Source organism: Onychostoma macrolepis, chromosome 02 (genome assembly GCF_012432095.1).
Source record: "Onychostoma macrolepis isolate SWU-2019 chromosome 02, ASM1243209v1, whole genome shotgun sequence".
Classification (NCBI taxonomy): Eukaryota; Metazoa; Chordata; class Actinopteri; order Cypriniformes; family Cyprinidae; genus Onychostoma; species Onychostoma macrolepis.
In genome coordinates, this window is record NC_081156.1 from 9,303,594 (window position 1) to 9,320,556 (window position 16,963).

The 16,963-nt window shown below is 36.7% G+C and overlaps 1 protein-coding gene across 1 annotated transcript; it reads right to left on the reverse strand.

Moving 5' to 3' along the window:
* Nucleotides 1-302: 302 nt before the first annotated feature.
* On the reverse strand, nt 303-16,804 carry LOC131522044 (zinc finger protein 420-like). Its single transcript, XM_058747263.1, has 4 exons — nt 16,399-16,804; nt 10,096-11,826; nt 5,861-6,166; nt 303-1,691 (listed from the first exon to the last, which is right to left on the reverse strand). The coding sequence occupies exons 1-4, from the start codon at nt 16,481-16,483 to the stop codon at nt 589-591; spliced, it is 3,225 nt and encodes a 1,074-aa protein (XP_058603246.1). The 5' UTR covers nt 16,484-16,804; the 3' UTR covers nt 303-588.
* Nucleotides 16,805-16,963: the final 159 nt, after the last annotated feature.

The following is a 16,963-nucleotide window of genomic DNA, read 5'->3' on the forward strand; positions in this document are numbered from 1 at the left end:
TTACTAGAGAAAAATAAATGTCAAATATCGGTGGAATCCAGCGGGTCAAGGGGAGCAATCAAATCATTTGGACCAAGCAGTCGAAAATGTGAAAGCAAAAGAAACGCACATAATTTACTATACATGTAATTGAAAACTGTTTCATGCACACAACTCCTGCATATGTATTTTTTTCTCTTAAAACAAACTGAGTTTTTTACTGTGGATGCATTAACTACAGCACAAAAACCTGTAAATCGCTATTATTTTAACCTGTTGACAGCACTTGTTTTAAATTATAAAAAAAAAAAAACGCAAAGAAATGATTTATCTCTCACCTTTTATTCATATAACGTTTCACTTCTATATCAATAACAGCGTACATTGTTTCAGTGCAGCTTTACAGAAAACATTCCATAAAGCTTCGTAAAAAATGTGCCTTTATATATTTGTCTTATTATCAAGCCAAAGGCACTGTGGCAAATAACAAAAACCTGGGCTGTAAAGACAGCAGTAGAGAAAAAAAGTCTGGGAGAAACCAGACAGGTTATGCAGTTCAAAGGGTTTATTTAGGTTTCATTTAGAGTCATTTTAAGCGTGTTTTTAGGCTCAAGGCTTATCTCCGGTGTGAGTTCTTATATGATTCTTAAGGTGTCCTTTATGTTTATAACCCTTTCCACATTGAGGGCATTTTTTTAGGCATCTCGTGTGACACTTAAGGCTTCTACCATCTTCAGTTTGATATTTTTTAATGTGCAATCTTAGGCTTCCTTTGTGTGTGAAACTCTGTCCACACTGAGTACATTTGAAAGGCTTTTCTCCGGTGTGAATTCTTAAGTGTTCATTAAGGTGTCCTTTATGAATGAAACTCTTCCCACACTGATCACACACATATGGCTTGTCTCCAGAGTGGATTCTCAGGTGAACACTCAAGTATCCTTTATGGCTGAAACTCTTTCCACACTGAGAGCATGTGAACGGTTTCTCTCCGGTGTGAACTCGTAAGTGATCATTAAGGTGTCCTTTATTAACGAAACTCTTTCCACACTGAGGGCATGTGAACAGATTCTTTTTAGTGTGGATTTTCATGTGACGCTTAAGTTTTTCTTGCTGCGTGAAACTTTTCCCACACTGACAGCAAGTTAAGGGACTTTCTTTAGTGTGGATTCTCATGTGCCACATCAGGCTTGCTTTATGTGCGAAACACTTTCCACAGTGAGGGCATGTGAACGGCTTCTCTCCGGTGTGAATCCTTAAGTGTTCATTAAGGTGTCCTTTATGAAGGAAACTCTTTCCACATTGAGGGCATGTGAACGGATTCTTTTTAGTGTGGATTTTCATGTGACACTTCAGGCTTGCTTGATGCGTGAAACACTTTCCACAGAGAGTGCATGTGAACGGCTTCTCTCCGGTGTGAATCCTTAAGTGTTCGTTAAGATGTCCCCTATGAATAAACCTCTTTCCACACGGAGGACACACAAAGGGCTTCTCTCCAGTGTGCATCCTCATGTGAATATTAAATTGTCCTTTGTGACTGAAATTCTTTCCACAATGACTGCATGTTATAGGCTTCTTTCTGGCATGATTTTTAACGTGTCCTTTTTGCGAGAGATTTGCAGGCTGAGAGTTTTCTTCTGTTTCAAGTTTCTGAAAATAGTGGTTGTCTTCAACTTTATTAGGCTCTTGACTCTCCTCTTTCACTTCCTTCAGGCCTGCAATTAACATTCAATTATTAAAAACTGTTCAAGAAAGGTGAAACAAGAAAGTGGCACTCAAAACTTTGCAGGTCAATCACTACTTTCAATCAAAGCGCTCAAGTACCTCCGAGTCACCAAGTCTATTTAAGCACCGTCTTAAAGGTACAGTTCACCCAAAAATGACAATTCTGTTATCATTTACTCACCCTCATGTTATTACAAAACAGTAGGAGTTTCTTTCCTCTGTTGAGCACAAAAGAAAGTATTTTTTAGTGGGTAACCAAACAGTTGACTGCAGCCACTGACTTCCATAGTATGGGGAAAAAAAATTATTATGAAAGTCAATGGCTACCGTCAGCTGGTGGGTTGCCAGAATTTTCATTTTTGGGTGAACTGTCCATTTAAGAACATTTAGGAACATTTAGGAACATATCACATTTTGATTAAAAGGGTCCTATTATGCTCTTTTACAAAGTTTTGTTTTTGTTTTGTGGGTGTACTAAAACATGCTCTCATGATCGGTAAAAACGCATTATTTTTCACATAATTTACATTATTACAATACATTTCTCCCCAGCCTGGCACAAACGGCTCGATTAGTTCCGGGTTTGTTGAAGGCCCACCTTCCGAAAAACTAAATGTGTTGTGATTGGTTAGCTGTCCCAGTGCGTTGTGATTGGTGAACAGCTTAGACGGTGTTTCAGTGCCGTCCCGCCCCTTGCCAAAGCAGCAAGTTCCGGATGGCGTCAATATTACCATATCAGTTTGATCTGGATTCAGATCCCGAGAATGAGCCTTTTTCACAGTCTGCATTCGAAAACCGGAAGCTTCGAGTAGTTGTGTAAAATAACTTCCGCTGTAGCCTGTATTAATGGCAATGCCTGTAGCACGGGGTTGTTGTGATTTATTAATGAACAATTCATCAAAGATGTTTCATTAAAACATATTAATCACAGTTTTCAATCATTAATCGGGTATGACGAAACGAGGAAAAATGTTCTCATGATATTCCGACGCATATTTCATGATTTAAATGGGAGTGCATAGGCGTATGTATGCACAATACTTCAGAGACAGACCAGCTTTTTACTTAAATGCAAGAATAGCATACAAACAACATATCACATTAGAGCAATAAAATCGGCGTTCAACAAGTGTTTATTATAACAGTACATTACGCAATAATTAATCAAAATTAATTAAAAATAAAATTAAAACACTATATTCCGAGTATTTCTCCAGCAGTAACATAAGCAGCCGTGGGCAGATTCTCAGTTAAAATAATCTATTTAACAGATGATGCACTACCATGTGTGTAATCTTCCATTTTAATGTGAAACATTATGTAAGCGTTGTTGTCGGTGTCGCGACAGTCATGAGATAACTGACGAGAATCTGCCCACGGCTGCTCATGTTACTGCTGGAGAAATACTCGACTATTTTAATTTTATTGTTTTTATTATTGCGCAGTGTTTACTATGGTTCTTCTCCAATCTTATCTACATAATGCTGTTCAATCACTGTGCTCAAACCCGGAGGATGTCACGTTTAAGATGGTAAAAGAGTTATTTTTGTTATGTATAATGTAGTTATGTATATAGATGCATATATACAGGAAAGTAGATGCAGGGCTCTACGCTTACTTTTAATTTTAGGAGCGCTTGTGCTCCTAATTTAAAACATTTAGGAGCACGGTCAAAAATTTAGGAGCACCTTCTAATCAACAATCAAAAATTCTGATCAAATAATTAACCTTCCTATTACAAAGTGATATTTGACTCAAAGTGATTAACGGGGAATTTTGTTTTAACCTTTGTAATGTTTTTTTTTTAATTAAAACAACAGAATAAGTAGAATAAGAATAAGTTACTAATAAAATTAAATCAGTATTTAAGAAATAAATTTGTACTACAGAGGTGGCACAGAAGAACACAAAAGTGGCTTGTAGGTGTATTTTCAGACATTTAATGAGGCTCAGAGGCGGCATGAGTGCAATTCATAAATTCATGTTGAGGTTAATGTTTTAAATATATAATTTTGAATACAGAAATATTAAATGATTTAAATAACAGAAAAGATACTTAAATTAAATTAAAACTGCCACCAGGTGGCGGCAAGTCACTGATTTTATCACTGAATCATTCATTTAATTGATTCGTTCGAACGGCCGATTCATTCAGGAATGAAGCATCTCACTGTCTTTATGAATGGGTAATTGAATCATTGACTCACTAGATTCGTTTAAAAACACAGTTCATTCAGAACGAAACACCGCTGTGTTTGAATGGAGATGTGCAGCGGCTCAGATGTGACTTTGTCTGAAACTGAAGCAAAATAAGGCAATAGTGTTGTAGTCGGACAATATAAGTCACTTAATATTAACTTCTTGTTTAATGAACTGTTGTATTAAATCAATATTATGACGCAAGATTAATGTAAACAGCCCACTGTGAACACCCTTATAATTTGCTTCAACCTTTTAGAATTTTATGAATGATTATTTTAGTTTCAAGTGCGTGTAAGGATTTGGAAACGAGCAGAGTACAGCTGTTTCTAAAGCATGCAGCGCCATCTGCTGTTCAAAATTAAGCTCAGAATCAACTCGAGAAAGAATCACCATGCATTCGGAAAAGTTCCGAATCGATGCGGAATTATTTCTCGATTCACGATGCATCAATTTATTTTCGCAGCCCTAACATTTAGCCATGTTAAATTTATACTGCGTACTGTAAACATGAGTCTATAGATGTATAAAGATACATCTTTTGATTATGGTTTAGATCTTATTTGTCTGACAGAAGTTTCAGTCCACCTTAGGGATTTTGTATCACCTTCTGCATCATTCTCGTGTGGTGTCCCTCAGGGTTCATTATTGGACCCGTTTTATTTTCATTATATCTACTTCCGTTAGGGTTCAATTTTAGGAAATACGGCATCTCGTTTCATTGCTATGCAGATGATACACAACTCTATCTCCCTTGAGTTAGAAGTCATGATATTTAGACCTGGCAACATCGGTGCTAAAATGTGATTTTAACATACTTTCTCTGTAAAAAAAAAAATTAATTTGTTTCCACTTGTAGTACACTTGAACCATCTTTCATACACTTAAATATACTCATCACACGTAGAAAATACACTTAATTATTTCAAATATGAGAATAATATATAGTATAATGAATATATAAAAATGTATTTCTATTGTATTTCCCACATTTTTATATAGCTATAAAAATTATACATATATACATATATATATATAATTTTTTTTTTTTTTTTAAACAGAGAAAGTATGTTAAAAGCACATTTTAGTTCATATTCATGGTGTCCCAAAATAGCACAGTTGAGTACACTTAGATGTTCATAAGATTATCTTTAGAAGTACTAAAGAATCATTTTTTGTATATTAAGTACAACATTAGTGTGCGAAAAGAGCACTTTAAGTACATTATGGAATTGTACTGAAATAAAGTGTATTTTACTGCATGTCTTTTCACCTAGGTACAGTGTTTTACGTAATACATTTCTACTGGATTTTTCATGAAAATCCAAATAGAACTTAGTGATAGTATATATAAAAATCCATTCAAATTTTAAGTAAAGCGATCATAGCACACTTTTAAGCAATGCAATTATAAAACACTTCTGGTACTTTCTGAATACACTTTAAATCAATTTAAGTGTTAGCGCTAACTAGTGTATTTATATTAAGTGTACTTAAATAGCACAGTTGGGAAAATGTACTTATAATTATAACATCACTAATATATTTTAAATACAGTCAATTTAATTTAAACTTAAGATAACTATATAAAAGTGTACTAACATAACACATTTTTTAAATCATTCAAAGCTCACTTTTAAGAAATACACCAATAAAAGTCCTCTGTATATTTTTGCAGTAGTATATTTTAATGCACTAAAATCAATTTGTCTGTAAAACTAAATTCAAATGTTGCAATTGCACTGAGGTACTACTGAAGTAGAAATAGCCTACACTTTTAATCAACGTATTTATAATGTACAACTTTTACAATTTTATTTAGCACAAAAAAATAAGAATGTTCTACAAATGCTTGTCTTTAAGTATTTTTTAAGTGCATTCAAGTACACTTTATTTTTACCTGGGCATATGTAAAGCAAATATACTGTGACATTCCTGAAAAATCATAATCATTACCAACCTATTAGTTCCTCGGTTTCTTCCTCTTTCTCTCTGCATGGCTCTGGATCACTTATGTCCTCAGGCTCCTCTTTAATAAACCCCATCTTTCCATGTAAAGTATCACAGCTGTTACTCCTGTGGAGTTTTGCTGCTTGTCTAGAGGCTTTCAATGAGAAAAACCAGTAGAAAGAAAAAGAAAAGCTAAGTAAATCACTACTGTTCCTCATGTGTTGACGCGATTCACTCAGAAAATAACACCGATATATTTTGGCGCCATTTACGTGAGATAAACTATCAGCAAACAAATCATTGCAGTATTCCGTTTAACATTGACTTCTTTTTACCAAAAAACAAAAAAATTGCAATAATACCAAGTTGTCGGAATACCTTTGTTTAAACAACTATGAATCGTGCTAAAAGTTGCTTACACCTTAAATCCTTAACGACTCAAAACAAACACATTTCCTCCGATGAAGAACAGCAGACGGCGGAGTTCCGGCGCAGACGTTCTGACGTCACGACGCGACAGCGTCAAAATAAAAGACCATTTAAAGGTCCTATAATCACGAAAAACTATTTTTTTAAAAATCGACATCTTATGGTTGTAATATTTTGGTAATTTCTTATTGACGAAGTAACTACAACGTCATATGTCCGTGAAATTACAACATTCTGATCACCAGAATTTACTGTATAAAATGTGTAAACGTCAGTCACAAGATTGAAATTCCCCTTATGATAAAATCAGAAAATACGGACGATATGTTTGCCATAAAGCTGACTGAAAACAATGAGCTTGATAAACCCTCAAGCTATTTAAAACATAAACAACTATAGATCAATTCTGACAGTTTTGTAAAGATTTGCAATAATCATGAATGTAACATTGTCTACTTAAAAGTAAGTGAAAGACTTAAAGCACTTTTTATGTTAATGGTATCACAGTATTTTATACCAAAATATATAATAATAGTATACAATAAGAGTAGCAAGACTATCAAGCCAGCTGGCTAAATATGTGAAATTATAACATGCTAATTAGTATAAAGGACCTCAAGGTAAAAAATGCCAATAGCATAAGTCAAGATTAACTTTATTGTCATTCAGCAATCATACAGGCATACAAGAGACAATTATTTTACTAAAGGACTAAGACATGCAATACAAACATGTTTACAAAGTAGGGAATATATGCTGCTTTCAGACTGTAATAACTACAGCTATGGCAATGTGATTACAAAGAGAACTGGGTTTCTTTTTCACGCAACACTTTTAAAAGAGAAAACTCAAGTATGTGCATCTTTAATGAGTAGCTTGCTTTTTCAATTTACAGCAAAGCATGGAAAATGGATAGTTTCCCATAAATTTGCTGTTAATTTACTCACTCGCAGGCAATCCCAGATGTAGGTGTTTTTTTTCCTTAGCTAGAACAGTAAAGAAGATTTTGTTGGTTGAAACCATCCTTGGTGATTAAACTTAATCCACTCAACTTTTTACATAAACAATGAGAAATCATAAAAACATTAATTTGGCCCCTTCATTAAAGTGTTCGGTTCACACATGCGCAGATCAGCGTCTCATTGGTCTTCGGTCCGAGTCGAATTGTTTCCTGAGTTCAGTGACTGCTGGAGGAACTGGAGCACTGAATCAGTTCATTCATCACAGGCTCAGATTCACCGCTATTTCTGCTAATTTCCAGTCAGAGTGACTGTCAGGCATCTGAAAGCAAGTATTGATTTAGTAACTTGTAGATCTGTGCTACTTGAGCCACAAACTGTTTCAGACAGTTCAGTCCGATTTGTTGAACTTGTTCATTGAGTTCATTAAAAAGAACCAGTTCAAAAGAACGATTAGTTTGTTAACTGAAAATCACTCCGGACCGTTTGCCTGAGGCTCTGGATTAAAGGTAATAATGTTGTAAATAATGTTCAGTTTCTTGCACAGACTCATCGTTTCGCTTCATAAGACCTCAATATATCATCAGGAGCCACGGTTATTCATTTTGTGCTCCTTGATATGCTTTTTTCACTCTCAAAGTGACGATAGCCGTTGACTTAAAAATCTTCTTTACGGTTTTACTGAAGAAAAAAAAAAAAATCACCATCTTGCAAGGCCTGGGAGTACCTAAATTAACAGCAAATTTTATTTTAATTATTGGATGAACTATTCTTTTAATTATGGGCATCAACAAGAATTGCTTGTCAGTTTTTGTACAACCCGAATTCCGGAAATGTTGGGACATTTTTTTAAATTTGAATAAAATGACAAATAAAAGACTTTCAAATCACATGAGCCAATATTTTATTCACAATAGAACATAGAGAACATAAATGTTTAAACGGAGAAATTTTACACTTTTATCCACTAAACAAGCTCATTTCAAATTTGATGCCTGCTTCAGGTCTCAAAAAAGTTGACACGGGGGCAACAAAGGGCTGAAAAAGCAAGACATTTTGAAAAGATTCAGCTGGGAGAACATCTGGCAACTAATTAAGTTAATTGACATCAGGTCTGTAACATGATTAGCTATAAAAGGGATGTCTTAGAGAGGCAGAGTCTCTCAGAAGTAAAGATGGGCAGAGGCTCTCCAATCTGTGAAAGAGTGCATAAAAATATTGTGGAATACTTTAAAAACAACGTTCCTCAATGTCAAATTGCAAAGGCTTTGCAAATCTCATCATCTACAGTGCATAACATCATCAAAAGATTAAGAGAAACTGGAGAAATATCTGTGCGTAAGGGACAAAGCTGAAGACCTTTGTTGGATGCCCGTGGTCTTCGGGCCCTCAGACGGCACTGCATCACTCATCGGCATGATTCTGTCATTGACATTACTAAATGGGCCCAGAAATACTTCCAGAAATCATGCACAAAGGAAGCCATATGTGAACATGGTCCAGAAGCACCGTCGTGTCCTGTGGGCCAAGGCTCATTTAAAATGCACTGTTTCAAAGTGGAAAAGTGTTCTATGGTCAGACGAGTCCAAATTTGACATTCTTGTTGGAAATCACGGACGTCGTGTCCTCCGGGCTAAAGAGGAGGGAGACCTTCCAGCGTGTTATCAGCGTTCTGTTCAAAATCCAGCATCTCTGATGGTATGGGGGTGCATAAGTGCATACGGTATGGGCAGCTTGCATGTTTTGGAAGGCACTATGAATGCTGAAAGGTATATAAAGGTTTTATAGCAACATATGCTCCCCTCCAGACAACGTCTATTTCAGCAGGACAATGCAAAATTACATACTGCAACTATTACAACAGCATGCCTTCGTAGCAGAAGAGTCCAGGTGCTGAATTGGCCTGCCTGCAGTCCAGATCTTTCACCTATAGACAACATTTGGCGCATCATTAAATGAAAAATACATCAAAGACGACCACAAACTCTTCAGCAGCTGGAAACCTATATCAGGAAAGAATGGGACCAAATTCCAACACCAAAACTCCAGAAACTCATAACCTCGATGCCCAGACGTCTTCAAACTATTTTGAAAAGAAGAGGAGATGCTACACCATGATAAACATGCCCCCGTCCCAACTATTTTGAGACCTGTAGCAGGCTCAAATTTGAAATGAGCTCATTTTGTGCATAAAATTGTAAAATTTCTCAGTTTAAACATTTGTTATGTTATCTATGTTCTATTGTGAATAAAATACTGGCTCGTGTAATTTGAAATTCTTTTAGTTTTCCTTTTATTCAAATTCAAAAAACGTCCCAACATTTCCGGAATTCGAGTTGTTCTTTTGAACATGAGAACTGGGATTTCAATATTTTTTTCTGCACTTTGTTCTTTTATATTTTACTAAAGCAGCAACGATATGGAATGTTAAATATTTATCATGTGTCAAAATCACAAAACTTTCGCCAAACTGTACTGTCTTAGTGGCATAAATGGCATATTTAGCTAGTATTTTGACTTGCCTTACATTTGTTTGAAGAGCACAAATATCACCATTAGGTTATTTAACCCCTCTTAGATAAAAGCACCATTTTGGACAAAATTCTACTTTTGTCTACATCTGAATCTCACACTGTTTACTCATACTGAAGACAAACTTTGCATTGCTCTACTCTGGATAATGTGAAGCAGTAGATAACTCAATATGCTTAAAATCCATTTTCCAAATCACTTGTCCAATGTAGAGTCACACAGTCAGGTTGAATGCCAGTCCACCAAAGAGCTACACTGACAATCCTTGGCTTGGCTTCTCTCCAGTATGCATTCTTGTGGTTTTAGGGTTCTTGAACTAATGAACCCTTCCCAGGGTTTTCTCCAGTGTGGGTCCGCTGGTGCCGTTTCAAGTATGTCGCTCTGGTAAAAGCCTTACCGCACTCAGGACACACATGCGATTTCTCACTGGCGTGTATTTTCTGGTGCGATTTTAAGCTGCCGAGCAGTTTGAAACTCTCTCCGCACAAAGAGCATAAGTAGGGTCTCTCATCCGTATGAAGCTTCAGGTGTGCTTTTAATCGCGCCGCCAGAATAAACTTTTTCCCGCACTGATCACAACTAAATGGCCGTTCTCCTGAGTGAATGAGCAAATGAGTTTTGAAAGTGTTGCTCTCTGCAAACCTCTTGCCGCACTCAGAGCACTCATGTAATTTCTCTCCAGAATGATATTTCATGTGCATGTTTAGGCTTCTTTGAACTGTGAAGCTCTTGCCACACTCGTGGCACGAGTAAGGCTTCTCTCCAGTGTGAGTCCTTATGTGCGTCTTAAGGTGTCCTTTACATTTGAAGCTCTTTCCGCATTGAGGACACGTGTAGGGCTTTTCTCCGGTGTGGATTCTCATGTGATCCTTAAGCTGTCCTTTATGTGTGAAGCTCTTTCCGCATTGAGGACACTTGGAGGGTTTCTCTCCGGTGTGAATTCTGATGTGAATTTTAAGGTTTCCTTTATGCGTGAAACTCTTTCCGCATTGAGGGCATGTGAACGGCTTCTCTCCGGTGTGACTTCGCATGTGACGCTTGATATACCCTTTATCTGTGAAACTCTTTCCACACTGGTTGCACGTGTAAGGCTTCTCTCCGGAGTGAGTTTTTATGTGATTCTGAAGGATTACTTTCCGAGCAAAACTCTTTCCGCACTGATGACAAGTGAACGGCTTCTCTCCAGTGTGGACTCTCATGTGACATTTAAGGTTTTCTTTATGCGTGAAACACTTTCCACATTGAAGGCAAGTCAGTGGGCTCTCTTCGGTGTGAATTCTTGCATGAATCTTAAGGTTTCCTTTATTTGTGAAGCTCTTTCCGCACTGAAGGCACGTGAAGGGCTTTTCTCCAGTGTGAATTCTCATGTGACACTTGAGGCTTCCTTTACACGTTAAACCCTTTCCACACAGATGGCACGTGAAAGGCTTCCCTCCAGTGTGAATCTTTATGTGATTTTTAAGGTATTCTTGCTGTGTGAAATTCTTCCCGCACTGACTGCATGAGAAAGGCCCTTCTTCGATGTGAATTCTCATGTGACACTTAAGGCTTCCTTTATGTGAGAAGCTCTTTTCACACTGAGGGCAAGTGAAAGGCTTCTCTCCAGTGTGAATCCGGACATGACAAGTAAGGCTTCCTTTACATGTGAAACTCTTTCCACACAGGTGGCATGTGAATGGTTTTTCTCCGGTGTGAATTCTCATGTGACCATTAAGGCTTCCTTTACACGTGAAGCTCTTTCCACACAGGTGGCATGCGTAAGGCTTCTCTCCCGTGTGAATCCTCATGTGATCATTAAGGTGTCCTTTGTGAATGAAGCTCTTTCCACACAGACGGCATGCGTAAGGCTTCTCTCCGATGTGAATTTTTATGTGATCCCTAAGGTTTCCTTTATGTGTGAAGGTCTTTTCACACTGAGGGCAGGAGAAAGAATGTTTGGCTTCTGTTGTTTCAGTTAAAGACACTTCTCCAACTTTAAAATCTTCAGGCATTTCAATAAAGTGGTTCTCCTTGATGTCACTCGGTTCTTCTCTTTCCTCTTTCACCTCCATCTGGTCTAAAATTAAAATATATTAAATAGTCAAAATAAATCAGTTCAAGAAAAGCGAAACTAGAAACACTAAAGTAAATTTCAATTTAAGTGATGCTTAAAGGTAATTCTGACTAGAGGTCGACCGATGTATCGGTTTTGCCGATTAATCGGCACTGATAGTTGATTGCTGGAGCTATCTGCAAGAATCCATGTTGATAGTTTTCTGGGTTGCGTCCATTGCTGGAATGGCTGAGAAGCGTCCGCTGCCATTATACAGAGCGAGAACGGCCTCCAGAGGAGGAATGACTGACACCTTGTGTTGTTTGTTTTGACACGTGAAGCTGTGCTACACAGAGCGGGAAACTTCAGAAAATCCTGCCACGCCACAGAGTGCCATTCACATAGTTTTCCATTAAATTACATTATATGTCACACATCATTATGTATCATTGTGGATTGTGCATTTTTCAGCAAAATGTTTGTCTTTCTGTGGCTCTAAGATTGCACTTCTGGATTTACTCTTTCTGTTTGCTCCATTTTTTTTTTTAAAACACCTAACTTCAAACTCATTTATGCCACATTGCTCATTCTTGAAGTAAACTTATGTCCATTTTAGGGCTGCACAATTAATCGAATGCGATTGTCATGCGCATATCGTTAGTAAAGCCGGTTCTGTGATTAGTAATAAATCTCCATCACCTGCTTTCAGATGGAGCAGCATTTACTACACGGAGCCGAAGTTCACTGACAAGCTGCACAAAATCGTGTTCATAATCGCAGACAATATAATCGCACTAGGGATGTTCATTTTGACTGACAACTGACGCTCGTTAACCGATTATTAACCATTAACCGACAAGATTACTTTAAATTAGAACTGAATTAAATTAGAAAGAATAAGTGTCTGTGACCCGTTAAAAATACTAACATTTGTTTACCAGGGATTCATTTTACATGCGCAAAAAGCAGCAAACAGAAGATGAGGATTCACATGGTCATCATAAATATCACATCACGCACCTGCAGCGCTTCGGCGAGAAAAACATAATAAAGCTAGGCGCTATATATATATATATATATATATATATATATATATATATATATATATATATATATATATATATATATATATATATATGTATTATAACAAATAAATACGCCTATACGAGAAATATATTTTCACTTAAATAATAATTTAAGAAAACAAAAGAAAAACTGTGCAACAAGTAGCCTATGCAGAGTTTCGGTTAATTTTTGTGCTGCGTGAAAGGAAATCAGATGGCAGAAAGCGGCATTCTATTTTTTTTTGGCTTATTTTACAAAAGCACAAAGATTCGTTTTTATTGTGAATGTACACAAATAAAAGTAAACCTTTTACAATTCCGATTATCTTCATGACTAAAAGGAGTAGGTGCTTCCACTGTTAGAAGGGGGGAAAAAATGAAGTGATTGCACCAGCACCGCATGTACGCACAAAGTTAAGCATTCTACCTTGACAATGCAGCCTGTTCATTATCATAATAAAAAACAATCAGTTAAACATATGGAGAAAAAAAAAGACACTGCTCAGTTTAAATATGTAGTAAAATCTGTGGCATTAATCGTTATCACCGTACCGCGGTGAAGTTATGCAAAACATTTGTTTTACGTGGATATTGGAACACGAGTGAAGTAGGCCAACATAAAAGGTAAATAATATTTTGGCATTCAGATACATCGCGAATTTGAAAACATTTGATTTTGTGTCGAACGAGAGACCCAACATTGGTTTCAGTTTCATTTTAGCTTAAATTAATTCGTTTTGGTTTGTCGTTTATATAGCTATAGCTTCTTACATTTTAAATTTTTATTCTTTTCTAAATAGCCTACTGTTAATTGAAAGGATTTGTTGTGGAGTGAGGGGAACTAAAATAGCCTAGCTATGGTTACAGTGTTTATTATAATGTTTGTAATTCGTGTCGGCCTATTTCTGAATGAAAAAATAAAATGCGACTTATGGGGGGTTTTTTTTAACCTCTAAAAAACATTTTTTTTTTTATACGCATATCTTATTTTAACCATGCAGCAAACCTTTTAAAATATTTTGATAAATTACTGAAAAAATAAAATAAATAAATAAATAAATAAGTGACTTTAAATCATTTAACTGATTGTATTAATCAGTCAAAATTCTTATCGGTCGGTTAACAGTTAACGGATGCAAAATGAACATCACTAAATCGTGCGATAATGAAATCGAAGATATTGTTCTGCAATTTATGAAAGCTGTTTGCTTAGCTTGTCAGTGAACTACGGCTCTGTGTAGTAAATGCTGCTCCATCTGAAAGCATGTTCAGTATCCATTTTAAAAACTATTATTTGATTAATCGGTATAGACCAGTGTGGTCCAACCTAGCTATCAGTATCAGTAAAATCCACTATCAGTCGACCTCTAATTCTGACATTCTCATGTTAACACTACTGATATTAAATCTTAAAAGGGTGGTTGATTGCAACTTCACATTTTTAACCTTAGTTAGTGTGTAATGTTGCTGTTTGAGCATAAACAATATCTGCAAAGTTATGACGCTGAAAGTTCAGTGCAAACGGAGATATCATCTTTTAAAATTATGGCAGCTTAATGCCTACAAAAACAGCTCGTAGGGACTACAACGTGTTACTTCCCGGGACTGTGACGTCACAAACCCTGATAAACCCCACCCCGGGAACACGCAGCAAAGGGGGCAAGGTCATGCTGCGCTGCTTTAGAGAAGAGGAAAAGAAGGGGTGCACGTAAAAATCTATTCATTTATGAATTGCGATTCTGTCTTCTAACGATTCTAATGGATTCACAAGTTTCAAGATCAATGTTCTAAAGCAGAGCTTCTTAATCCTGTTCCTCGCATCCCCTGCTCTGCACACGCTCTGCATCTCTCTCTCTCTCATTCAGATCATCAGCTCCAACAATTAACTGTTCCAATTATACACTTTATAGAGCTTTTCACACTGCACTTAACCCCAGGTTATCATCGTTCTAAACACCGCTTTTAACCCCGGGTAAAGAAACGTTTCACACCTGTAATTTGAAAACGGTGTTAGCACTTTACGCGGGGTTATGACCGTACTTCTGTACTTCCATTCGCAGCTGTTGCTTAAAGTCCCTATATAACTTCCTCATCCTCATGCACTAAAAAGGTTGAATAGATGCATTTTTTTATGCATGAAATATTTGAATATAAATTTGTTGTTAATGAGTTGTTAATTGCAGATAAACCATAGTTCTGTCAAACCATTTCTGTTACTAAGTATTGTGATGCCTTACACAAAAAATAAAAATGAGTCAGGACTAATGTTTGCTATTATAGTTAGGCCAGAGCTACTAAAATATCAGTTTCATCAGTGCATCTTAGATTTTGTATTCTCCTGGGTACACAAACTGCAGATTATATGAAAATTATAATATAAAAATGTGAACTTATCGGTTATCGGTATCAGCCATGAGAAGGACTTCATTATCAGTATCGGTTAAAATTTTTCATATCGTGCATCCCTATTTTTTTTATAACTGGCAAGATGCTGGAAAAGCCGTGTAAACAGGTTGCATGCTGTTCGTCAAATCAGTGACACCGCAAATATGCAAATAATAACGTTAACTCGGAGTTTAGGAATGTACAGTGTGAAACGCCTGTTAATGAATTAACAATTGCAAGTGGGAAAAGCCCTTGAGTATAGATAGACAGATATTTTTCACATTGTTAGGAGAAGCGTTCAACATGGATGCGCGTGCGGTTGCTATGCTGTATTAAAGCTTTAATCAGGATAAAACAGTATATTAAAAGCTAACATAAGCAATAGCATTTACAAATAACAGCGCAAGTATGAGACAACAACAAACAAAAACATACCATTAAGAGCCGTGCTTGCACAGGTTCTGCATGATCCTCTTCACTGATATCCTCCGCCTCTCAATCGGGCTCAAATTGATAAGCAATATAGATGACGCCATTGTTTACAATACAACCGGAGCACATGCAGCTGAGCTGAGGGGCGGGACGTTTAGAGGCGGTTTAGCCAATTACACCGAAGCCAGCTGACCAATCAGAGACCATGCATATTTCTGAGGGAGGGGCTTCATAAAACCAGGAAATCATGGGAGCGTTCATCGGAGAAGGGACAGAGCGGTGTAGAATAAAGGTAGATTACGTTAAAAATAATGCAGTAGTTTTTAAAAACAAAGCATTAACACATGTTAGACTGCACCCCATAAGCATAATCAAGCCTAGAAAAGAACCAGTCAACCACCCCTTTAAGGCCGTTTAGATTTAGTCAGTTTCTCTGTTAGAATCAGAATGCATTTAATTATGTCGTTTTGCATCTTTTATGATTTTCAAGTCTGGAAAATTTGCTAACACTTCATTAGTGTATTCCTTTAGTATATCAGAACATAGCAATGACAAGGACATGATTCAGTTCTCAGAGAATGCATAAATGGATAAAGCATGTACCTCAAATGAAACCTATCTTGCTTTGGATAAAATCATCTCCCAAATGCATAAATGCAACAAGCTTACTTTAATGTTTCTCATCAATCATTAAGAATCATAAATGGACACCAACCTCTCTGTTCCTCAGTATCTTCATCCTTCACTTTGCACGGTTCTGGATCACTCATGTCCACAATCTCCACTTTAATAAACTCCATCTTTACAACAGTTATGTCAGCCAGATCTCAGAGCTCCTAATTGCCTGGAAACTTTTCTTTGTCACCTTTAAGATATAGTCATCAGAAATAAGGGATAAGTGATTCACTCTGTTCCTAATGTGTGGATGCGCTTTGCCCAGAAAAATAAAAGTCACACATTTTGCCGCTATTTACGAGAAACAAACTAACGTTATGCAGCACTAGACAAAGCTACAATACTACGTTCAAAATTACCAACACAAAGTGCTGTCGGAAATATTACCATGTTGTTGAGCACAACTTTAATACACTTGGGAACGTTTTATACACCTTAATTGCTTAAGGGCTCAAAACACAAACCTTTCATCAGTCAAAATAACAGCAAAACGAAAACGTCTCGCGGCGCAGAATAAATGATGTCACAACGCCACGGAGCGGCAAAATAAAAGACTTTTGAACTTGCCGAGTAATAATAATAATAATAATAAACACTCCATCTTT

Bases quoted from the DNA above. Each gene is read 5' to 3' on its own strand.
- LOC131522044 (XM_058747263.1), bottom strand. From the start codon at position 16,483: ATGGAGTTTATTAAAGTGGAGATTGTGGACATGAGTGATCCAGAACCG. The intron at 11,827-16,398 runs GTTGGTGTCCAT...TTTTAATTTTAG, and splicing joins AGATACTGAGGAACAGAGAG to ACCAGATGGAGGTGAAAGAG. The intron at 6,167-10,095 runs GTTCATTAGTTC...GAAGTCAATGTT, and splicing joins TGGAGAAAACCCTGGGAAGG to AAACGGAATACTGCAATGAT.